Source organism: Lynx canadensis, chromosome A3 (genome assembly GCF_007474595.2).
Source record: "Lynx canadensis isolate LIC74 chromosome A3, mLynCan4.pri.v2, whole genome shotgun sequence".
Taxonomy (NCBI): Eukaryota; Metazoa; Chordata; class Mammalia; order Carnivora; family Felidae; genus Lynx; species Lynx canadensis.
This window is the reverse complement of record NC_044305.1, coordinates 118,219,306-118,244,206: the sequence shown is the minus strand read 5'-3', so window position 1 is coordinate 118,244,206 and position 24,901 is coordinate 118,219,306. Positions and strand designations below refer to the sequence as shown.

Here is a 24,901-nt window from a genome sequence, read left to right as displayed (position 1 = left end):
ACTCAATTCCTATATGATTAAGGCAGGGAGAATCCTGTCACAGCTACTGGAGAAACACAATGAGGAAGCAAGATAATTGGGTGTCACAAATATTTAACTAAAGGCTCCTATATACAAAACACTGTGCTAGAGTGAATTTACACTGGTAAATATAATAGACCAAATGAGGTAGGTTGGAAACAATTGTCCTCTGAAGTCAGGCTGTCTACATTCAAATCCCAGCATCACTACTTAGTAAACTGACCTTATTCAGACTGCTTAAACTCTCAATAATAGCAAGTAAAATGGGGCAGTACCTACCTCACATGATTAGGTAACATGCAAAATACCTGAAATAGACCAAGTGCTTAATAAACACTTGTTTATCCTTTTTTCTTCCTTTCCTCTTGAGAACACATGGGAGGGAGAATATTTACTAGAGAAATCTATGAAACTCCTTGATGAAAGGTGAGATTTGCATTGGGACCTTGAAGGATGAATAGGGTTTTTGTGGAGATGATGAAAAAGGATGCTCCTGGAGCAGGGAAGTGTGAGCAAACGCACAAAGAAAGAAAAGCACAGGCATCCATGGATAGTATAAAGTGTACACATTGGGAGGGAAGGTTGAAGTGGAACAGCCTGGGGAGAAGAGGGTTTATGGTGAAGAAAGACAGCAAGGGCTGAAAGCAACCTCCTGATTTTCTTTTGGAGGTGGAGACCAAGGCTAGAGGCCACAGGAGGAGCAAGGCTGCCAGCACCGGCCTCTAGCCTCAACAGCAAGGGTCCCCAGGTCCCATCTTTTCTGCCACTGAAAGTGGAATCCCATGAGGCAGTGTTAAGGGGCTGCTGTGTAGAATGAACAAAGCTTCTCTGCAATGGAAGGCATTTCCCTGTCAGCTCAAAAACAAAAGTGGCACAACCAGAGCCCGATCACAATGGGACGGTAGAAGACTGGACTCCTTTGCACCGACATGGGTTGTGGTCCCTCTGCTGCTAATAGTCTGGTTGCCTCCAGCTTGTTTCCTCTTCTGTACAGGAAGGAAATTGGAACTGCTTGATTCCTTTCTTCTTCTTGACATACAATAAATTCCCAAATCCAAGAGGCAGAAAGCTATTCACAGATATTTGGCCAACCAGTCTACAGTGCCAGAGGGTTTTGTTCCAGGTAGGTGGTAAACTAACCTCCACTCCCTTCAGTTGGAGCTGGCTGTGTACTTCTTTCTGTCTTCCGAGGTCATCTGACTCCTCCCTCCCCTCCACCCCAAACTTGATTGTACTCCTATACATTCCAAGACTGTGGTTTGCCTATTTCTCATTGCTGGGGTCTGTCTCTGCTTAGGAGGCGGTACTGCAGTCCCTAGGAGTCTGCAGCATCCCACAAGAGGACTCTAACAAGAGGAGATACAACAACACATTACTGTATTTGGGTTCTAAACACCTCCTATCTGGAGAGTTGAAATAAAGCAGCTAGACATGTTTAATAACTCAACGATGTGCCAGGATCATGAAGGACCAAAAATGATGACGTGTAAAGAATGGTTAAAGTAACTGAAGATATTTAATCTAGAGAAGAAAAGACTTGGGAAACACATGATAGCTATTTTTAAATATTTAAAAGGGCAATCACAGGGAAGAATGACTAGATTTCCTAATAATCATGGTGAAATGTATAGAAGTATACTCTTTGACTTGATATAAAGGAAGATTTTTTTTAAAACATGACTGCCTAGGAGTGTTCGAGTAAGGTCAGACGACCAGTGATTGGGAATATTTCATAAGCAGGAGCAAGTAAGATCTGAGCCACTGTTCTACTGGTAGGGCATTTGTGGTGTTCCTCAGTTAAAGAAGTACTATAAGCCGCTTCAATCCAATAAATTACTGTCACCCCTCATGGGCCTGTGTGTTGGTTACTTTGAAGAGGAAGTTGAGAAGGCAGTAATACTGGATCCTGGAATATAGTCAGACAGGAGCCTTCATACAGATACCCTTTCCAGTTCTCCAAACACCCACTCACGTGTGGTCTCAAAAACACCCAGTACCTTTACTCAGCTTTACCCACTTCACAATATGCTCAATATGAGCAATTTGACTCCCAAGCCTAGGTCAGGCCTGAGTGTTTCTCATGAGCCATAGTTTTAGGTGGAGGAGCCTTGAGAGTTTGTGGAGGGAGAGCCCCCCTGCCCGCAGGGGCCTGTGATGACAGAGTCTGTGGAAGGAGAGGTATCTAAGGAGTCCTGGCAAGGCAGGTCTAAAGGTCCAGGTCTGGCAGCGTCACTATCCAGGAAGACCCCAGTTCCTATGGCCCTGTGGTTGGGGGCCATTTGTTCCTGGCAGATTTCATTCCAAAGGTCCTGTGTGGACCACGACTAGGGACTGGGCAGAAGGCGATGGCTAGTTGGAGGGAAGCCGGGCCCTTTAATAGGGGAGGACGGCTGGAACATAGCAGTGAAGTGGGCTCGGCTTTCAAGCTGCATACGGTGGCCCAGTGGTGAGGTGAGTCCACGGACAAAATGGATCCGAACCAGCCCTGACTGTCCCCCAGATACCAGCCATCCATAGGAATCCAGGTTTGGGCTGAAGCGGACCTGTGCAGAGAACAGAAAACAAAAGAGAGATGCTCACAGTTGGTGCTTTAGGGTGAGTTGTAGCTGTAACAGGAGGAAAAAAAAAAGGGCCACAATCTGAAAGGATAAGACCACGATGGGGTGAGAGAGGTAGAAATGAGGAATGTCTATCATGCTTTGCAGAATGAGGTTGCCAGAGCTGTTTTCCCTTCTCAGCTGTCTCTGTTATGTGTTCATTGCCCATTTCATTGATCCTATGTCCGGAGTTGGGACGAAACGAGAGTGAAGAAAGGCGGAGAAGATGAGACCAGGCTTTTACCTTGTGGATAGCCTCCAGCTGCAGCCTGTCCAGGCAGAGCTGCGAATGCCCCTCTCCTTCCTGCATGCGCAGCATTGGCTCTCTGTGGAGCAGATCGTGGAAGGAACCCTGGGGAGGGGAGTACAACAAGAGAGAGAAAGCCAGGGGCTTCTTAGTCTTGCATCTTTGGGCTACAACTCCTTAGAAAGCCCTACTATACCAGGACTAACATTTTCTACTTTTTCAAATGCCACACCCATTCTCTTGGCCTCAATTTACCAAATCTGTGTCTTGAAAGAGCAAGTAGTGATGGCTGACAGTTTCAGCATAAGTTCGAGCCTTGGGAGGGTTGGGGGCCTCCGATGAAGCAGAACGGTCTCGACCTTCAGGGCTGTCCTGATATGGCATCAGATCTGCTTTATATATAGGCTAGAAAGGAGACCCTGACATTAGGTTCCATAATACTGAAGACGGAATAAAAGTAAAAGAGAAAATTGATTTTGGGTAGGAGAGACTTAAAAGATGGAAGAAGGTAGTATGTTTGAACATATGCTCAGATGCACTAAGGTAGAGAAGATTATGTACAACTCTGTGCTGAGATTTCCAGGGACCAGGCACCTGGGTGGCTGAGTCGGTTAAGCATCTGACTTCGGCTCGGGTCATGATCTCACGGCTTGTGAGCTCGAGCCCCGAGTCAGGCTCTGTGCTGACAGCTCAGAGACTGGAGTCTGCTTCAGATTCTGTGTCTCTCCCTCCCCCTCCCCCCCCCCCCTCAAAAATAAACATTAAAAAAGACTTCCAGAGACAATTTCAGGTCTGGGAGACCTCATACAAATTTGTACCCTATTGTTAATTTATAGTTCTAATTTAGGAGATCACGTGGATTAGGACCCAACAGATGGTGCTGCCATTAAATATTCATATACGTACGAATCTTCGCTCTACAGGTCGCTTGACATTTATTGGGTTCAGTGCCATGTCTGGCAATATAGCTGCAATGAGCTCCCCGGATATATCTCCTGCGGCTATTGTCCCAAGCCAGTCGGATCCTGAAAGACTCTAATAAGAAGAGAGACAGATGTCTTTCATTCATTCATTCACTCATTGTTTCAGTTCTGTGAACTGGTAACAACTGCACACAGTCTGAGGTGGGCACACATACACATACAAATGAGCTTATGCATAACCCTTATCCCTGATGATACAGTTACCATACATCTCTCTTTTTCTATCCAAAACTACTGCCTCTTCCTGACCACCAGCAGGTGAGTAAAGTAATTGTTTTCCTGTGTAATGAAGACGGGGGCTCACCCAGACAGTGCCTTTTCGAGGAGCAGTGAAATAGGCCTTGAAACCAAGGTAACCAGCATCAATATAATGAATTCCACAGAGTCCATAACTGTAAGAGGAAGAAAAAAACACTTTCCTTTTTCCAAGATTGGATTCATTCCCCTTCCCCAGTTCCTTCCAGAATGCAGACTACCTCAGTGTTTCCTTCAGTGCCCAACTCTGAACTCCCCTCTCCCCACAACAACCTGGCACACTTTGCACCCCAACCCTTAGGGCCTGTCCCAGAGCCCCTATGTGTATCCTGCCGTACGAGGCATAGCAGTTGTCCTGAGCCACAGTGACACCATTGTAGGGGAGCAGCCAGGCCAGCTCTGTACTCAAGAAGCGCTTGATAGAGTTTATGGGTTCATAAGGTCGTCGAAGATCCCAGAATTTGATTTTGCGGTCACTTCCCGCAGAGACGAGGAAATGACTGTGGAAAGAGGGGAGAAAAGGGAGCAGATCAAATCTGAGCAAGGCTGGGAGCGCCAGCCTGCCCAGGCTTCACCTCCCACGCCACAGCTCTCCTGTCCCGTACCTGTTAGCTTTGCACCACTGAAGGGCACGCACAGCCTGGTCATGGGCTAGGAAACACTGGAAAGGGTAGAGTTTCAAGGAGCCGTCAGAGAGCCGTATCCGCTGCAGGGGTGAGCTGGTGGGAAGGTTCCAGAAAACCACCATGCCTGAGGTAGGGATAGAATGTGTAGGTAATAAAGGCAAGTTCTCCCTTCTTTGCTCTAATGTTTTCCTCTGGGTTCCTAGACCTTTGCCTTTTACCCTCAGATGTGACCCCCTTATGAAAGGATATGTGGATCACGATGATCTAGGCAACATTCCCTCCATGATATTTTAGCTCCAACTCTCATCAACAAAAAAATAATAGCTTAGTGTGGCACTTGCAGTTGAAAGCTGGACTGAATACACCCAGTAGCCTGGACTCCCTACTAAATAAAAGCAAAGGGCTTTTTATTTTTTTTTTTTTTTTTTTTTTTTTTTTTTTTTTTTTGTTTTTTTTCAACGTTTATTTATTTTTGGGACAGAGAGAGACAGAGCATGAACGGGCGAGGGGCAGAGAGAGAGGGAGACACAGAATCGGAAACAGGCTCCAGGCTCTGAGCCATCAGCCCAGAGCCCGACGCGGGGCTCGAACTCACGGACCGTGAGATCGTGACCTGGCTGAAGTCGGACGCTTAACCGACTGCGCCACCCAGGCGCCCCGCAAAGGGCTTTTTAAAAGGCATAAACCCTCTAGGACAAGGGTTGACGAACTACAGCCCTTGGGCCAAATACAGCCTGCTGCCTGCTTTGGTAAATAAAGTCTGACTGGAACACGGTCACACCCATTCGTTTACCTCATGTATGGCTGCCTTCAGTTTTCAATGGCAGAGTTCAGCAGTTCCAACAATGGTCAAACAGCCCACAAGACATAAAATATTCACTATCTGGACCTTTAGAGAAATGTCTGCCAACTCTGCTCTAAGACAAAGAGAATAGGCAAGGAGCCAAAAGCAACAAGATGTGGAGAAACATAAAACAAACGAAGAAATAGAAACCAACTCTGCTGACCCAAAAAGCTGCCCCCCGACCGGGCTGGCGGAGGAGGAGGTAATCAAAAGTAGAACTCTGATAAAAAGAAAAGAAATTAAGGAACAGTAAGAATTTAATCAACAAAAGCTGGGGAAAATATCTGTAGCTAAAAACTCAGGAAACGTAGCACCTCTGAACCTTTTTTGAAAAAGCTCATTGGCAGGGGCACCTGGGTGGCTCGGTTCAGTGTCCGGCTTCGGCTCAGGTCATGATCTCACGGTCCGTGAGTTCGAGCCCCGCGTCGGGCTCTGTGCTGACAGCTCAGAGCCTGGAGCCTGTTTCCGATTCTGTGTCTCCCTCTCTCTCTGCCCCTCCCCTGTTCATGCTCTGTCTCTCCCTGTCTCAAAAATAAATAAATGTTAAAAAAAATTTTTTTTTAAAAAAGAAAAAGCTCATTGGCAGTGAACTCCAGCCTAGCCGTATCAGTAATTTGGCAACAAAGGCAGCCTGAGGTGAACGGACGGTGGACACACATGATCATTTCAATACAGAGTTAAGGTTAAATAACTGGGAATCAAGACAGCAAAACAGCATCAACAATGACAGCATGCAAATGATGAAAAATCACAGTACCAAAAGAAATACTGAGAAGACCGAGAGGGCCAGGAAGAAGCGTGAGAGTGCTAATTTCCTGACCTCTGTAGGCTGAGGCTACTGATGAGGTCTGACCATGAAATTGTCACCTGATAACTCCAACTACTGGACTGCTCTTTATCATTCTTTCCCCCTCTTTTTAACCTCAAGAGGATCCTAAGGAATGGATGTCTCTGTGGTGAAGGAACATTTATGGGAAGCTTAGCCCATCTTTCAGTTTCCAGTCTTTTTCTTTTATAAAATTAAAGTGTAATTAAATTTCATACATTTTCATTTAAAATAGCTTATAGAGGGGCGCCTGGCTGGCTCAGGGGGTAAAGTGTGTGACTCTTGCTCTCAGGGTTGTGAGTCTGAGCCCCACGCTGGGTGTGGAGATTACTTAAAAACAAAATCTTTTAAACAGCTTATATAGGGGGCGCCTGGGTGGCTCAGTCGGTTAAGCGTCCGACTTCAGCTCAGGTCATTATCTCATGGTTCATGAGCTCAAGACCCACACTGGGATCTCTGCTGTCAGCATGGAGTCTACTTCAGATCCTGTCTCCCTCTCTCTGCCCCTCTGCCACTTGTGCTCTCTTTCTTTGTCTCTCAAATATAAAAAACATTAAAAAATATTTTTAAAATACATAGAATGATCCCACGGTCATAGAATTCTTTCTCTCGCCATCTGATCTTTTTATCTTTATATATGCATATAGAACTCCATGAAATGATCTTCACCGACTCTTAATTATGGTTTTTTGAAAAGAAGATTTCTAGTGACTTTCTTCTTCCTTCTTTGTATTTTTTTTTACACTGCTTGAACATAATGCCCAACACTGAACCAAAAAAGAAACAACCAAAAAACAACAAGCATATATAAACTTTAAATAGCAACATCCCCTTATGTTTTGTTTTGTTTTGTTTTGTTACCATTATAGTAGCCAGCAGCCAGGTGGTGGTGGGGCCGGGTGGGCATCCAGGCCAGGCTAAGGCACTGACCACACTCAGAGGGGTCCGAAGCTTGCATAGACCCCACCTGAAGGGTCGCCACACATTGTACCTGCAGAGACAGAAGAGCCGGGCCTAGGGTTAGGAATACCTACCATTTGCCACAAAGGCTCAAATCAGTGTTTAATCCAGCAGGATGGGGGTTTTTCAGTGGCAGAAGGAGACTCACTGTGGAATCAGTAAGGGAGGCTCGAGAAGATGGAGCCTTGGCTAAGGTAGCAGATTCCTCACTCACCTTATAGATGGCGGGCTTCACTGCATCTGTGAGGGAAGAAGAGCGATGCTCTGAGAACAGAGGACTGAAGTCCTGATCTGCCTTGCTCTTACATCAGCACCCCTAATCTGACAATGACCTTTCCTTACGCTCATTTCTCCACCAGCACATTGATGAATCTACCTCTATCTGGCCCCACCCCCTTATAGTGAGCGTGTCCTTCCTCCTATCAGAATGACTAATTGCTCCACTCTGCTCTCTCCCCACTCTCTCACCTTTTCCAGAACTTTGCTCATCTGGTTATCTTTCGTTTCTCCTGAGCGATCTGCTTTCTCTCCCTAATGGATCATTCTCATATGCATATGTAAACATGCACTATAGTCTCCTAACTCAATAAAACAAACACACAAACAAAACCTTTCCTTTACCCCTTATTCACCTCCAGCCACCACCCTCATCCATGTGTTCCTCTTCACGGCCAACCTACTTGAAAGAATCGTCTACGCATCTGTCTTCACTTCCTCACTGCCTATTCCCTCCTCAGCCCACTCCTCCACCAAACCACCAAGTATGGCATTTCTCGGGGCTCAAAACTGGGTGCCCTCTTCTTTAAATACTCGGGACAGTTGAAAATCAAGTTTGACAAATAGGAGATGTCTTTCCCTAACCCCTTCCTCTTCTTGCTCATCTTCAGCTCTACATTCTCTCCCTCTCTTCCCAATGAAGAAAGGGTGTTTATGTGTACACGGAGAGGCAAGCGTTTATGTGAAGAAAGGAGAGGTGAGTACGGGACTGAGGGAAGGAGAAGAGTGTGGCAGAGGAGATCAGGGGAGATCACGCTCAGCACATAAGCTGTGGCAGCAGGAGGGGAGGGCCTGAGGGCACACAGCAGGCAAGGGGGAGAAAGGGGGTATGTTCAAAGAGCCCAGTGAGAAGACCGCAGGAGAGAGTACCCCTTTTGCAGACTGCTAAAGAGACAGGTGGAGAACAAAAGGTGTGAAGTCAGAGTGGGTAGGATGCCGAGGAAGGCTTGGTCCTAGAGGCTGGGCCAGGAGGGGCTTCAGGGGAGATGGACAGACCCTGCTGCAGCAGCACCACCCCCTCGCCTGCTGCACTACTCACCTGGGGGCTGTTGAGCCAGCAGGGCCTCCGGATGGGGCAGACTGAACAGCAGCACCTTCCCATCTGAGCAGGCAAGAGCCAAGAGGCCCAATCGGGGCAGAAGAGGAGCCTAGAGGGGGAGACCAGATCTGTGCTGAGGCTTGCTGCCTTCAGAGCCTCTCAGAAAACTTTTGAGGTTTCGGCCCCTGGAAATGATATGGGGTTGCCGGGAAAACTCCATCCACCGCTCTCTGTCCCCTCTGAGAACTCGCAGGGCCTCTCTGTTCTGACTCTGAGTCCTAAAGCATCCCACAACCAACAGGGAGGTACCTTCCGAGGGGTGCCTGGAAGTTCCCATGCTCCACTGGGGCAGAACTTGAGGTCCCAGATGCAGCCATGGTCACAAGCAATCCCATAGACAAAGTGGGCCCTGTTGCCAGGACTGAGGAGAGAAAGCATATGGGGAGAATGGGTAGGGAGAAGGGGCCTAGGGCTGCCAGAGCCTGTGCTCTGCCCCATCTCAACCCAATCCAAGCGCCCCAGCGCCCCTGCCCAGCCCCATCCTTCTCTCCTCCTCAACCACCCTCCCACAGCAGCGTTCCAGCCCCACCTCACCAGCTTTCTTGCTGCAAGGTCCCGAGGCCCCAGAGTTGGAGCAGCCCGGGACCCGAATGAAGCTGGCTCAGTGCATGTGTCTCATTCATGTCAGGGCTGGAGAAAAGGGCCACATACTGCGAAGCTGATGCCCCCTCTGGCACTGGGCACCAATCCAGAGCCCAGAGGGGTCCCCCTGTGAAGAAGGACACATCCCAGCGCTCTGGGTGTGCTGTGATCGAGCTAAATCTAGAGAAAAGTCAAAGATGGGATGAAGAAAGGAATTAATAAAAGGTAATAAGGACTTCATAAGGTGAGTGGATAAGCATCCAAACAATGGAATATTATATGGCACTAAAAATAAATGAGCTATCAAACAATGAAAAGGCACGGAGGAACCTTAAATGCATGTTTAAGTGAAAGAAACCCACCTGAAAAAGGCTACACGCTGTATGAACCCAACTATGTAGCATTTTGGAAAAGGCAAAACTATACAGTCAAAAGATCAGTGATAGCCAGGGATTAGAGGGGAGGATGAGTAGCTAGAACACATAGGATTTTTAGGGCAGCAAAACTACTCTGTATGATCCCATCATGACAGAGATATGTCATTATACATTTGTCCAAACCCAAAGAACGTACAACACCAAGAGTGAATCCTGACGTACACTATGGACTTTGAGTGATGATGTGTCAATGTAGGCTCATTCATCGTAACAAATGTACCCTCTGGTGGGGGATGTTGATAATGGGGCAGCTGTATATGTATGGGGGCAGGGGAGTATATGGGAGATCTCTGCACCTTCCTCTCAATTTTGAACCTAAAACTGCTCCAAAAAATTAAGCCTTTAAAAAAAAAAAAAAAAAAAAGTAATGAGGACAGAATGGGAGCTCCACCTGGAGCTGGTATGAACTAGCTTAAGCAAGGGCCAGAATATCAAGAACATTCTACAGGTGACAATAGTCCTTAGCCACCATCTGTATCTTCCTCCTTTCCTTCCAAAGCCTGTCTAGCTCTAGTTCACCTTCAAAGATGACAGGCTGTGAATTCTGGTTTACCACAGGGCTCTCCAGGGCGAGTGTGCCCAGGTCTATCTGAGTAGATGTGACCTTGTAAACGGGTTTGACCTTCCATCTCCGTAGCTGCCCTCAGTCTGGCCAGCAGTGATAAGCACTGCAAACTACCTGGGTTGACCAGGTCTAGCAAGGCTGCCCACCCTGGGACCAACTGGAATAGCATCAGGGGAAGAAGAGGGCCAATATGTCATCCCTTTCAACATTCATTTGTCCTGTTTCTCCTAGAACCAGAAAGAGATGCAATCTTCACCTGTTTATTCGGTAGAGTGTGCCATCTTCAGGAAGTCCTTCACGCTGTACAGAGAACAGTGGAGACTTCTCCTGCTGGGGCAGGTAGGGCGCCGCCTCACTGGGGGCAGGCAAAGGAAAGAGCATGAATGTGGAAGACTTTCACCCACCCCAGGATTCCCTGTCCCTCTTCTGATCCCAGGAGTGTCATTCCCTCCTCGGCTTCAGAATGTCTAACTTACAGTTCAGACAACAAGTGCCACTTCCAGGCTAATGGAATCCACTCTGCAAACTCCCAGTACGAGTGCTTCTGTTCTCGGCTGGAGGGACAGAAGCAGCGTTAGTGAAGGAGGAGAGAAATTCTTGGGCAGCTCTGTCCAGTAACCTGTGTGCAGTGATGGGAGGGATCTATGATGTGTGCTGTCCAACGGATACATTAGCCGCTAGCTGTAAGTGGCTATTGAAATGTGGCTAGTGCAGCTGTGAAACTGGACTTTTAATTTCATTTTAATTAATTTGAAATTACATTTAAATGGCCACACACACAGCTAGTGGCTTATGTCGGACAGCATGGCTCTGGAGCTCTTGCCTTTAGAGCGGTACCTTTTAATTATGAATGTCTTCAGTGTCCTGCCCCGTGAGTGCCTTCCCTCTTTCCCATGGCCCCACTTCTAGAAGGTCCTCTGCAAGCCAACAACACCCCCGCATCCCCAGCCCCCTCCTCAAGCCTCACAGGTCCTTGGTGAGATGGAGGCACTTCCAAACTGGAGCCATGATGTGATTTGGTAAGCCATTGGGAGCCATTCCCCGGCAGTGTGGCTTCTGTTTCTGAGGATCAAATGGAAAAAAAAAAAAAAACATAAGCGAGAGAACTTTACAGACTGGAGAAAGTCCCCGGAAGACAGCTTTCTCAGCTTTTACTTTTCTTGGTACTACCTCCTCTCTAGCCTCTGACCTGTCAGTGTCTTAAAAGATTGATGTTTCCACCATTACTAGGACTTCACCTTCTGCAAAACCTGTTATGTATTTTCTTATTTATTTTTTTGAAGTTTATTTATTTAGAGAGATTGGGGGTTGGGGGGGAGAGACAGCATGCACCAGTGTACACAAGGGAGGGGCAGAGAGAGAGGGAGAGAGAGAAAATCCCAAGCAGGCTCTGTGCTATCAGCGCGGAGCCCAACCCCACAAACCGTGAGATCGTGACTGGAGCCCAAATCAAGAATTGGGACACTCAACCAACTGAGCCACCCAGGTTCCTGGAACTTGTTACGTATTTTCTGTTCACCTTCCTCAGCGTCTCCATGGCATTTGGTTCAGAGGACTCACATTCGCTTCCTCAAACTCCTGCCCTATGGGATAGTGTCTCCTTGTTTCTTCCTGCCTCTCTAATATTCCTCTGCAGGCTCTCCCTCCTCTGACAGGTTTAGTTGATGATGGTATTTCCCCGACTCCCTCTGTCTTCTCCTCAACCCTCCATACACATACTCCAGGTAATCTCACCCCATGCCCATAGCTTTGACTTCCATCATTATGCCTGATTATCAAGTTTATATCTTAGAAAATGTAAGCTTTACTCAGTTTCAGCTTCTCTACAAATTCTAGACTTTTACAGTGATCCCAAGCCATATTACAGAGCCTAAAGCAAAAGGAAAAATCAGTAATACAGTTCCTGTCTTTATTTAAAACCTTGATATTTTTGTTCATCATAAATCTGTTGCATCAATTTTTTTTTTTTTTAAATTTTTTTTTTCAACGTTTATTTATTTTTGGGACAGAGAGAGACAGAGCATGAACAGGGGAGGGGCAGAGAGAGAGGGAGACACAGAATCGGAAACAGGCTCCAGGCTCTGAGCCATCAGCCCAGAGCCTGACGCGGGGCTCAAACTCACAGACCGCAAGATCGTGACCTGGCTGAAGTCGGACGCTTAACCGACTGCGCCACCCAGGCGCCCCACTGTTGCATCAATTTTTATTTTTTATTTTTATTTTTTTTTTAAAAATTTTTTAAATGTTCTTATTTATTTTTGAGACAGAGAGAGACACAGCATGGGCAGGGGAGGGGGAGAGAGAGAGGGAAACACAGAATCCGAAGTAGGCTCCAGGCTCTGAGCTGTCAGCACAGAGCCCGACGCGGGGCTTGAACTCACAGACTGTGAGATCATGACCTGAGCTGAAGTCGGACGCTTAGCCGACTGAGCCACCCAGGCACCCCTCAATTTTTATTTTTTAAAATGTTGCATCAAAATATTTTTCTTGATTACTGAGGGTTTGGGACTCCCTTAAATGTTGCACTTGAGACAAGGCAGGCACTGATCCCACATACATGACTGGCTACCAGACATCTCTAGTAGGATGGCCCATGGCCCACAGGCCAATTCAACATGTCAGAAAGTGAGTTCATCATGGGGGGTTATATGTAAATATGAATCACAATTCCACTCCTGAAATCATTATTATACTATATGTTAACTAACTTGGATTTAAATAAAATTTAAAAATTAAGGGATGCCTGGGTGGCTCAGTTGGTTGGGCATCCGACTTTTGGTTTTGGCTCAGGTCATGATCTCACAGTTCATGGGTTCAAGCCCCATGTTGGGCTCTGTGCTGGCAGTGTGGAGCCTGCTTAGGATTCTGTCTCTCTCCTCTCTCATTGCCCCTCCCCCAACTCGCGCTCGCTCTTTCTCTCTCTCTCTCTTAAAATAAATTTTGAAAACTTAAAAATAAATTTCAAAAGAAAAGGAAGTGAGCTCATCGCCTCACTGCTCCCCCACCCCCCTCCCCCACCCCCACTGCTCCTCTGTCCTGAAGTCCAGCACAAGAAAGCACCATCTAAGTTAGAAACTCCTACTCCTTCCTTTCCTGTGACTGCCAAGTGCTGTTAACTGTCTCAAACGTCTCTTGCATCCGTCCCCCACCTTCGCTTACTTCATGGCTTGATTCAGACACTCCCTATTACTACCTGGATACCTGAAGCTGTCTTCTAATTGTCCACTGCTGACTGACCTATTGTCCTAACTAATTATATTTCTACTTAAAAACCTTTGTTGTATAGAGTTTCTGTGTGTGATGATGAAAACATTTGGGAAATGGGTGGTGGTGATGGCTGCACAACACCAAGGACACGCTAACACCACTCAAGCGTACATTTTTAAATGGCAAACTTTATGTGGTATATTTTACCACAATTCAACAAACGTACAAACACCTGTGTTGGCTCCCTCCAGTGGTCGTCCGGCCATCCTCTCGAGTTTGATCCCACCACTCTCCCCTAGACCCTCCGAGGTCCCGCTGGGCACTTCTGCACCCTTGGGAACTTGCTGAGAGCTCTCAATAGCCCTGCCTGCTCTAGTGTCCTGTCCCGGGAATTTCTGGGAAAAACAACCCCTCTGGCAAACTGCCACTCACCTCTCAAGACCTAGCCCAACCATCACTTCTCTGGGAAGCCTGAGTAGTTCACTGCCTTCCTCTACACGCCCAAAGCACTGTGTTCAGTCCCGGTGAAGCACCTATCACACTGTGGACTTAGGCAGAATGCTGTTGCAGTCACATGTGTTTCCTAGTGCAGAGTAGATGCTCGGTATCTGAATGAGTAATCTGATGTACTTACACCCGCAGCCCCCCCGTGCCCCAACTGTTTTTGAGGGTGTCCTTTCTTCCTTTACCTACTTTGGCCATCAGTTATTAGGCACCCTGCAGACCCCCTAATAATCCTCCTATTTCCCCACTTTCTTATTCATTCAGTTACCCCGGAAGTGGATCCTCGTGGGGTGCTCCGAGGCACCGCAGGCTCAGGGTCAGATGAGATCTCGCTTGGAGCCTCGCTTTCATTTCCATCTTCAGCCTCAACCTGGAGAACAAAGTCTTCATCCCGTGCAGTGTTATTCTCTTCCTCTCCACCTTGACAGGCTGCCTGTGGCTGGCTTTTATTTGGTTGGGCAGGGCTGCTCACTTTGGGGCTCTCGGGACGGGGCACTGGAGCAGGCAGGGTTGTTGAGAGCTCTTCAGCCAGTTCCTGAAGGTACAGAAGTGCCCTGTGGCACAGGGCAGAGTCAGAGCCATACTCACAGACACTTAACTGAGAGCCCCTTTTCCAGATACTTAGCTGATTCTTATCTCACTGGATCCTCCCAAGGACCCCTGCAAAGCAGCTATTAATTTTCCCTTCCCCTTTGATAAAGAACCAGAGATCCAGGGAAGTTACGGACCTGGCCAAGATAAGACTCAGATCATGTTTGTGGAATGTGAACCCAGATCTGCCAACTCTAAGTCCAAAAGCACTTTCACTCTACCACAGAGATCAGTAAGAGCCAAGGGAAGAATGGAAGGACACAGAGAGACTGATATATACTGGGCGGTAAAATTGCAACGAAGACCTGGAGGAAACTGAAAAAGGTGACAGGATACAAGGCACAAAAAGCAACCTCCTAGACAGACAAACTTAGCAACAGGTAGAAGTTGCTGCGGTAAGAGCTAGAAGATGGCTCAAGTCCCCAGAACCCAGACGTTACCCCTGCTTACCTGACGCCTCACCACAGCCTCTCAGCTCTCCAACATCTGTCCCACCCTGATTCCCTTCACCCCGACCCCCCCTCCACCGAGCTGCGCCCCACAATCCTTACACTTGGGCAGCCCTTCGGCGGGGTCGTTCCCCAGGAGGGGTCTCAAAGTCCTCAGGGGGCCTCTTTGGAGGTGGAGACTCTGGCTGATCTAGGTCTTTGGACAACTTCAGCAGTAGCAGCTCTGCCTTGGACCTTCGACCTCGTTTCTTAGGCATGGGGGCAGATAGAGGGCTGGATTGATCTAAGAGACCAGGAACCAGAGGGGCTGACGGAGGATTAGGTTGTTGGGGCCTTTTGGGGCCTTTCCGTGTCCTACCACCTCTCTTCCGGCCAGGCTTTGAGGCCCTAGGTTTTGAGACCTTTGACATCTCTGAAGAAAGATCTGTAGAGAAGAATATGGGTCTGTGAGACGGGACCAGAGCTCAAATCTCTTTGGCAGAGATTATACCATACCCAGGTTGGTAAGATCCTGTGAGCTCACCCTGCTCTCTGTCATCTGAAGCTAAACATGGGGAGATTAAAAGATTAAAGGACAAGGTACATACCTTGCTGTTCAAGTCTGGAGAAGCTTTCTTGTTCTGGAGGGAGCCTGCTCTCATCAAGAGAATCCTCAAATCCAGGCAAAGGTGGAGGTAAAGACATCTCTATGGAAGCCTCAGCACTGGTTATTTCTGAAGAGGCCGTGACATCAAACTGGTTTAGCACCTCTTGTCCAGGAGAGTCTACCACAGTCATGTTCCTCACGGGGCCGGCCTCCCCCAGGGCAACACAGCCGACCCCGCAGGTATCCATCAGCACCCCCTAAAATGGCTGTCCCTGCACAGAGACATACACGTGAGGAGAAGGCAAAAGCTATTTGCACTGGCTCAGATTTTTCTACTTTCCTGTCTTTTCTCTTCCCATCCCACCCACCGCCTCCCACTTCCCCGGGGGAACTATTTAACAATAATTACTAAACATCTTCTGTGTTAGGCACTATTCTAGGAATTGGGAGTATGACAATAAGCAAGACAGCTAAGGGCCCTGCTCTCATGGAACCTACACACTAGTGGAGCTGGCAATGAACGGATAATAAGAAAGTTACCATTTATTTATGTGCTTACTATGTGCCAAGCACTATATTGCTTAGCCAACTTAAAGCTCTTACATTTTCTTGTAAGGATAATGCAGTGAATGAACAATTATCCAACTCCTTTCCCTAAAGCCCAATGAAATAAATCACCCCTTTCCCCTCAAAAAATTTTAAAAAAGAAAGAAAAGAAAGGAAAGAAAGAAAGAAAGAAAGAAAGAAAGAAAGAAAGAAAGAAAGAAAGAAAGAAATCACCTGTTATGAATCCAGGGAAGGGCCACAACTTCCTAAAACAGACTATAAAGAATAGTTGCCAAATGCATAAAATTTAGACCGCATTGAAGGAGGATGCCCAGAGCTAATCCATGTTTGTGAATACTAGTTAAGGAACAAATTTATTTTATAAGTAAGAGTTATCTAGTGGCCTGCCATCAATCTTTCACCTGAATAGAGGAGGCGGATGGCTATGAGACAATTAAGGAACATCCTACTATATTAAGAGACCTTTCCCACATTGAAGAGTGGGCTAAAGGTGCTCCTGGCTGGCTCAGTAGGTAAGAGCATGTGACTCTTGCTCTCAGGGGTTGTGAGTTCGAGCCCTATGTTGGGTGTAGAGATTACTTAAGAATAAAATCTTAAAAAAAAAAAAGAATGAACTAAATAATTGTCACAAATCTTCATTTTTTTCAAACTCAGAAAATCAATTGTGTAACCATGGACCAAAGTAAACTGACAGAGATAAACAAAGCATTGACCACCAAACCAAAAAGCTGAGCAACACAGAACTCTGCAAGGGCCCAGTTTTTGGTTAGAATAACATACCTTTTTATGACAAAAAGGGAGAAATACCTCAAATCCTAGGAGGAACCCCCCCATAGGTCTGTACATGCCTTAAGAATAAATAATTCATTGGCCTCAGCTGAAAAGTGTGTTAATACAAAGACCATAGGAAATATACAAATTAAACTTCCCAATTGTCTCTCTTAAAGAAGCTACAGTCCAAACATATTAGAAACATATTAGAAATAGCCAATCCTCTAACTCAGGTGCTAAGGAACACTGTGCTAAAGACACAGTGTTATATCGCCAACGTAAATAGAGGTCAATGAGAATCCATCTACCCTGTTCTTTAGTAAATAGCAAGCCCTGAGAGTACTACTCCATTCAAAATTAGTAATAAACAAAAAGGATCCACATGAAATCTATGCATAGATACTACAGAAAGAATCGAAAGGACACAAACAAATGAAAAAAGATGGAAAGTATCCTTTCAAAGAAAGCCTCCAGAAAACAGAAGAAAATTTGCAACAAAAAATGTCTGTATAATACTTAAAAAAAAAAAAAAAAAAGATACTGTGGAATCCAAGAAGAGATAAAAGAAGACAATGGGGAGGTGGAGACTGAGCAGTCATAAGGAAAGAAACTGAGTAAAATGGATAAGATCATCATGAAATGAAATGAAACCCAGGGGAGAAGCAAAATGTTGAAAACTGTACTGCTATAAAGAGATAAAAGTGATTAGTGAGATGATATAGATGAAAAAGAGGATGGAGGGAGTCAACACATGAATAACTGATGTTCCTAAACAAGAGAGAAGGAAAGGCGAACAGAAGTATTAAAAAAAGAAAGAAAAGAAAAGGAAAGGAAAAAAACCACTTAACAGAAGAAAATTTCCTGAAATAAAAAACAGAATACTTTCCTGAAATAAATGAAGACCCTGGTCTATCAATCAGAAGAGCTTAAGGTGTAAAAGGCAAGTAAAAGTCAACAAAGAATCATCAAGACCAAGAAATACTTGAGTGAAGATACTAAATTTCTCCCACAAAGAGAAAAGTAAACATCAGGTCAGCCTCAGAGTTCTCAGAAACATTTGATGCCAGAAGATAAAGAAACACAAAGAGGGTCAAGAAAATTCTTTACTTAACTGAGACATCATTCACATAAAGGCAACAGGATGGTATTCTCAATATGCAAGTCTCTAGGAATTATAGTTTTAGAAAAATCAACTTGAAGACCTACTTCAGCCAATGAAAGACAAATCAATACAAAGAACTTTCTAAGGTTTTTAAATTTTTATTTAAGTTTGTTTATTTGAGAGAGAGAACACAAGTGGGGGAGAACGGCAGAGAGGGACAGAGAATCGCAAGCAGGCTCCATGCTTAGAGGCAGGGCTCAATTTCACCAACCGTGAGATCATGACCTGAGCCGAAACCAAGAGTCAAATGCTTAACCAACTGAGCTACCCAGGCAACACAACAACTTTCTAATGGAGAAGCTGTGGTATAAAGATTGCAGTAAGCATTTAACCCAGTGACACATTGAGTTTAAACAACTGTGGTAACTACCACTATAAAACAGACTCTAATTTAAAATTTTGAAAGGCACTGCAATGTAAAAATAAGAATTTTCAGACTGTAGTAGACCAAGACAAAGAAGTATCCTGCTTTTGCTTGTAAGATCGGTAACTGGAGAAGTAAAGGGCTATTAATACCATTTAGATATTTAACAGAACTAAAGGCAGTATACTCTGTTGCTTCCAAAATACCCAGCAGACCACAGAAACCAGAAAAAAAATTGTTTTAAAGGCTGTACAATAAGAGATTGAAAATAAAAGAAGCACAAAAAAGAAAAGAAAAAAAAACCTACAAAGAAGATAAAGATACGTATAACAATGACCAAAAATCAATCCATTCATTTAAAAAAAAAAAAAAAAGAATAAAGATTTGGATTGATTTTGAAAAGTCAAACTATATGCTTTGAAGGAGTGTCTAACACAGGGCCACCTGAGTGGCTCAGTCAGTTAAGCATTCAACTCTTGATTTCAGCTCAGGTCATGTTCTTGCAGTTTGTGAGTTCCAGACCCGCACTGGGGTCTACGCGGACAGTGCGAAGACTGCTTGGGATTCTCTCTCTCTCCTTTCTCTCTGTCCCTCCCCCACTTGCTCTCTCTTTCTCTCTCTCAAAATAAATAAATAAACTTAACAAAAAAAGATGTCTAATACAAAGGAACTCAAAAGAGCTGTAAGTCAAAAGATACATTAAAATATATAGGGCAAATGTAAGCACATAGAAAATAGGAGTTTTGGTAATAGCAGAGTTGAGTTCAGGGGGGGAAGTATTAAATGAGACAAAGAGGGAATACTTTGTCATAAAACTTCAAATTATATAAAAGATAAATGTCATGAACTGTTAGACGTCAAATGACAGCATCAAAATAAAGCAAAATCTTCAGGAAATACAAGAACTACTTCTTTTAACCATTGACAGATCAAGTAGATAAGGACAGGAAGACATGAATAAAATGATTATTTGACCTCTCTATCGGTCCTGCTTCAGCTGCACAGAACAGAATCCTCTCTAGCCAGTTCAGCTAAAAGGAATTTATTATAGGGTATTACATGGTTCACACCAGTGGTTCCTAAATTGTGGTGGTCCAGGCAGCATCAACATCACTTGGAAATTTGTTAGAGTGCAGATTTCCAGTCCTATCCCAGACCTATTGAATCAGAAACTCTGGGATGGGGCCAGCACTTTGCGTCTTCACAAAGCCCTTCAGATTACGAGGAGGCACCCACAAATCACAAAGCTCCTGCCACAGCTGATGGCTCCATGAATTGCCTCTGCAATGATCAGAAAGTGACCTAACTGAACAGGAAAGACCCTTCTCTGGCTCCCAGATCCAAAATCATACCACTGCCACAATCTGAACCAATAATATGTATTACCTCCTGGCCTGGCTCTCTCCTCTCTAAACTGAAGTTCAAATTTGAGTTCTTCAAGAGCACATTTAATTGGCAAGACCTAAATCATATTCAAAATCTTGGATGGAAAAAAATTCCAGGAAGTGAAATTTCTAGCTTTCCAGGCTCTCAGTGGAGGTTTTTCCTTCTCTCATGTCCCACTTACCCCATAGTAGAAAGTGGGATCAGCGTCTTGTCAATTTGTCTCCAATGCCACTTCTAGACGAAGAGTTCTCCCTGTCTTGTAAAAACTGTTCTTGAAGCTCAGAACATTCAGCTAAACCATTGCTACTCACTTGCTGTCTCACAATGCACCCTGTCATCACACAAAACCTTTTAACCTCCAAAATCACAAAGACATCCCACTATCTGATCACAACCTCCCATCTTTATAGCCAGACTGCTCAACTACAATCTATATCTATTCTCCAACCATATCAAGTCACTATCTATTGATCTCTCCAATTTCTCCCTGTGTTGGCCACATCCTATCTAGCTTAGATTCCTTTATTTGAATCAGATTCTTGTTGATATTGTGAAGTTCCTTTCTTATCTTTTTGCTCTGCAAAATTGGCAAAATTTAAGCCCTGGATGAACCAACCATCCTTCTTTTCCATGTGTGCATCTAAGGTGCCGAGTGCTACCACTTACACGTTCTCTCTAGTCAGCCCCCACATTACCTCTCCCCCAATATCTGATGCCCTGGTTCTCAGCAGGTATTTTGCCTCTGATTCCCAAAACAAAACCCAGAAAGTCACTATGTGGGAAATACTTCAATGTCTGGTCAAGAAGCCTACTCTCTCCATCTGAACCCTTTATCTACTTTCTAAGCCCAACCTTCCACCTGTGTTCTAGTTCCATCACCCTACCTCCTAGGGACACTGGAATTGTTTATCCTTTTCCTTTCCATTGGCTATTGTCCAATTGGTTGCTTCCTTCCTTCATTTATTTATAAAGATTTTATTTTTAAGTAATCTCTACACCCAACATGGGGCTCAAACTCACAACCCTGAAAACAAGAGTCGCATGCCCCACTGAAACAGCCAGGTGCCTCCCCAACTGCATTTAAATGTCTGTAATTACTGGGATGCCTGGGTGGCTCAGTTAGTTAAGTGTCTGACTTCGGCTCAGGTCCTGATCTCACAGTTCGTGAGTTTGAGCCCCGCATTGGGCTCTGTGCTGACAGCTCAGAGCCTGGAGCCTGTTTCCGATTCTGTGTCTCCCTCTCTCTCTGTCCCTACCCCACTTGCCCATGTGCACTCTCTCTCTCAAAAATAAACATTAAAAAAAGTAATGTCAATAATTCTCATCTTAACACACATACAACTACCCTTTAACCCATGTTCCTCCTCCCTCTCACAGTCAAACTTTTAAAGAGTTCTCTGCATGTGATGTTTTAATTACCCTGCTTCATTCTGACTAGGATTTTGCCTTCCAACTCATCACTGAAGCTAAAGCCTCCAATAACTGCTGTCAACTAATTCAGTGGACACTTCTGTTTCCTTTAACTTGATCTCTTAGCAGCACTGATGCTATTGATCACTCCTTTCTTGAAACATTGTCTTTTCTTGAGAAGCAATTCAAGTGCAATAAAGTTTCAGATCTTTACAAAATTTCCTCAGTCTTTTAGAGTTGTCTCACCCACACCCATACACTTCTTTGTTTCTTTGCAAATGTACCTCTTTTGCCTTTCCCAAGGGATCAACTTAGTTTCCTTTCTTTTCTGAGTTGTCTTTATAATACTTTTAGTTGAAGTAGAATACTTGTAAATATGTGTAGAATATAAAGAATAATAATAAAGCACCTGTTTATCTGCCACATTACAACTTAGTTTTAATAGAAACTAATTCTTTCATACTCAAAATCTTTAAAATTTAAACAAATATCACAATAATATAAACATAATGACAAATTAACTGACATAAAAAATGTTGAGGACCATCACAATGACTCTTGGCAAGCATTCAACTCCACCAGTGAGAACAGTGATCAGGCCTATAGGAGAAAAGCCTATAGGCTTCAGGTATGCAGTGTGCCATGAACATCAGTTTGTATGCTTTACAGAGGAAATGGGGAATGTCAGTTAACACAGGGAGCTAGTTAAATAGGTATCAGTTAAGAGAACTTCTATGTATGTCTTAAAGAATTTCCACATCAGTGCACAAATACGTATCTCATTCTTCTTAGTTACTATCCAGTGTTCCATAGAATTATAGTTCATTCGGATATTCCCCATTTGATGCACAACTGAATCACAACACTATTACAGACAATACTGCAATAAATATCTAAGTACAGATCTCTTCGTTAATGAGAAATTATTTTCCAGAATAATGATATGAAGTGGAATTATTGTACTGGATTAAAGGATATACACATTTCAAAATTTAATAGATACTGCAAACAGCTCACCAAAACAAAAGTCAATTTGTAATCCCACTAACCATGTATCAGTACCCATTTTGCCACACCCTTGCCAATCTGATGGATGAAAGAATTCTTCCCTATTGTATTTATTTGCATTGTCCTGATAATGATTGAGGTTAGCAACTTCTTTTTATATATTGGACATCTATTTTTTTTTTTTTATGAATTGCCTGTACTTATAATTTGCCCATATTTCTACACTACAAAGCAATCTTTTCGGGGTGCCTGGGTGGCGCAGTCGGTTAAGCGTCCGACTGCAGCCAGGTCACGATCTCGCGGTCCGTGAGTTCGAGCCCCACGTCAGGCTCTGGGCTGATGGCTCAGAGCCTGGAGCCTGTTTCCGATTCTGTGTCTCCCTCTCTCTCTGCCCCTCCCCCGTTCATGCTCTGTCTCTCTCTGTCCCAAAAATAATAAATAAAAAAAAACAAAAAAAACCCAAAGCAATCTTTTCCTTATTGATCTGTGAAATTATTTATGTTGCAAATACTGTGTCTCTACTTTTTAAAAAAAACTTTGTTTAGGGGCACCTGGGTGGCTCAGTTGGTGGAGCATGAAAATCTTGATCTCAGGGTTGTGAGTTCAAGCCCCACACTGGATGTGAAGCCTACTTAAAATAAAATAAGTAAAATAAAAATAAAATATATTCTTAAAATGTTTATTTATTTTTGAGAGAGACAGAGAGACAGAGCACGAGAGGTGGCGGGTTGGAGACAGAGAGACATAGAATCCAAAACAGGTTCCAGGCTCTGAGCTGCCAGCACAGAGCCCGACGTGGGCTCAAACCCACGAACCCTTAAATTATGACCTGAGGCGAAGTCGGACGCTTAACCAACTGAGCCACCCGGGTGCCCCATAAAATATTTTTAAAAAAACCTTTGTTTATAATGTTTCTTGCTAAACTGAAATTATATTTACTGAGTTAATTTTTTTTCTTTATGACTTTTCCTTTATGACTTGTTTGTGTCTTAAAAAGGCATCTCCTACCCCACTGATATAAACATACCCTATTTTATGTTCTTCTAATACTTTTTCTAGTTTTGAATCTTAAATGTAGCTCTTTAGTCCATGTGGTATTTTCTTATGATAATAAGAGGCATGGGTATTCACTTACTCCATATGTATCTTCCCTGAAAGTTTCATAAGGATCTTGCCTGATTCACTACTGAATCCAGAACCTGGTACATGGTAAGTGCAATAATTAAACTTTGTTAATTGAATGACCACCTTCTCAAGGTGCAAAAATCCCTTCAAGAATTCATTTCTCTAGAAGGCAGCAGCAGGGTATGGTGGTTAATTTCCATTTATGATTTTATAATACAAATCCTAGACATAAGTAAAGGAAGGGATGTTTAATAAATTTTGCTAGAGTTTATAAAAGTTTACATTTGCACCTCAACTTGTTTGGAATGCTGCTTCAAGGCTGCCAGGATTTCCCTAATCAAGGAAAATGATTAGTTAACACAGTTCCTCAACTATGGAATTACTTTAAACACACTGTTTGGTCTAATACGAAAGTGTTCCTATGGTACAGCTGGTGGTATGCAAGATTATTTTAATGATACAAAAATGAGTTTTATTTTGATTGTGTTTTTAACTTGTATAAAAAACTCTAGTCCATGAAACCCATGGTTTCATCTTTCTTGCTTAGATTGAGACTAAAGCACTTAAATTTTAAAAATAAGCCAATTTTAAAAAACTACTAAGAAAACAATACATTTGATAAGAAGGGATGGCAAAAAGTAACCAAGGTACAGGAATGGCTGAAGTGTGTGTAACGATATGCCACTAGGGCGAAGAGGCTTCGCCAAACACTACACCTCTCTAACAAAGTGAGTTACTAGGGTGGGGCTGAAGTCGCCACCTCTGCCTTCCCCAGCAGTCAGCCAACTTGCTGCGGGATAAAAGGACTAGAAGGGAAACATAACTGGCCCTTGGCTGCGCCAATGGGGTTGCAGCGCGCGGGGCACAACCCCGGGGTTAAAAGAGCCTCATCGAGGAAGATGAGACACAGCCGAATGAGAATGACCCGCTACCACTCTAGGGGTGACCGTCTGCCCTTCCTCAGTCATGGGCGTGAAGGCAGCTTCCATCCCTAGCCTGGGCTGGGGGCGAGCCCTGAGTTTTCTGAGGCCGAGGACTACTGTAGGTTTGCTGAGTCCGAGGAATGCAATGTTACCAACGACGCGGCCAGAGCACAGGATGCCGTGTTACCCGCACCGCGTCGAGAAAGAAGGCAAGAGCCATGGTTAGCAGGGATAAGGGATGTCCGGTTGCACTACAGGGAAGGAGGTGGGGAGCGTGATGGTTTCTGCAGCAGCGCGGGGGCTGGAAATCGCGATGCTGTGCAGAGGGAAGAGAGGAGCCGGGAGCTGGTTCCCATTATCTTAGTGCTATGGGAAAAGGAGGAGGAGGAGGAATCGTGGGGCCCCCGCACACCCCGCTGCGGTACACTCACCCTCACCAAAGTCCTTCCGGAAGTCCAAGTTCGAAGATGGCGCCGCCTGTCTGGTCGCGGTTTTATGACGAAATCTGGTAGCTACTCTTTATTGTCCCC

The 24,901-nt window shown here is 44.6% G+C and overlaps 1 protein-coding gene across 1 annotated transcript; it reads right to left on the bottom strand.

Annotated features, from left to right (window-relative positions):
• Nucleotides 1-1,518: 1,518 nt before the first annotated feature.
• On the bottom strand, nucleotides 1,519-24,901 carry GTF3C2 (general transcription factor IIIC subunit 2). The gene is made up of 19 exons (XM_030311429.1): nucleotides 24,803-24,901; nucleotides 15,657-15,927; nucleotides 15,172-15,493; nucleotides 14,298-14,583; nucleotides 11,286-11,380; nucleotides 10,795-10,872; nucleotides 10,575-10,673; nucleotides 9,269-9,496; nucleotides 8,984-9,095; nucleotides 8,675-8,783; nucleotides 7,574-7,599; nucleotides 7,261-7,390; nucleotides 4,709-4,853; nucleotides 4,442-4,603; nucleotides 4,153-4,240; nucleotides 3,772-3,900; nucleotides 3,121-3,270; nucleotides 2,863-2,970; nucleotides 1,519-2,564 (listed from the first exon to the last, which is right to left on the bottom strand). The coding sequence occupies exons 2-19, from the start codon at nucleotides 15,901-15,903 to the stop codon at nucleotides 2,346-2,348; spliced, it is 2,733 nt and encodes a 910-aa protein (XP_030167289.1). The 5' UTR covers nucleotides 15,904-15,927; nucleotides 24,803-24,901; the 3' UTR covers nucleotides 1,519-2,345.

Coding starts and splice junctions, on each gene's coding strand:
- GTF3C2 (XM_030311429.1), bottom strand. CDS start 15,903: ATGGATACCTGCGGGGTCGGCTGTGTTGCCCTGGGGGAGGCCGGCCCC. Junction 9,497..10,574: donor ACACTCTACCGAATAAACAG/GTGAAGATTGCA, acceptor ACTTTTCTCTAG/ATTTAGCTCGATCACAGCAC. Junction 4,854..7,260: donor GGCTGCTGGCTACTATAATG/GTAACAAAACAA, acceptor TCCCTACCTCAG/GCATGGTGGTTTTCTGGAAC.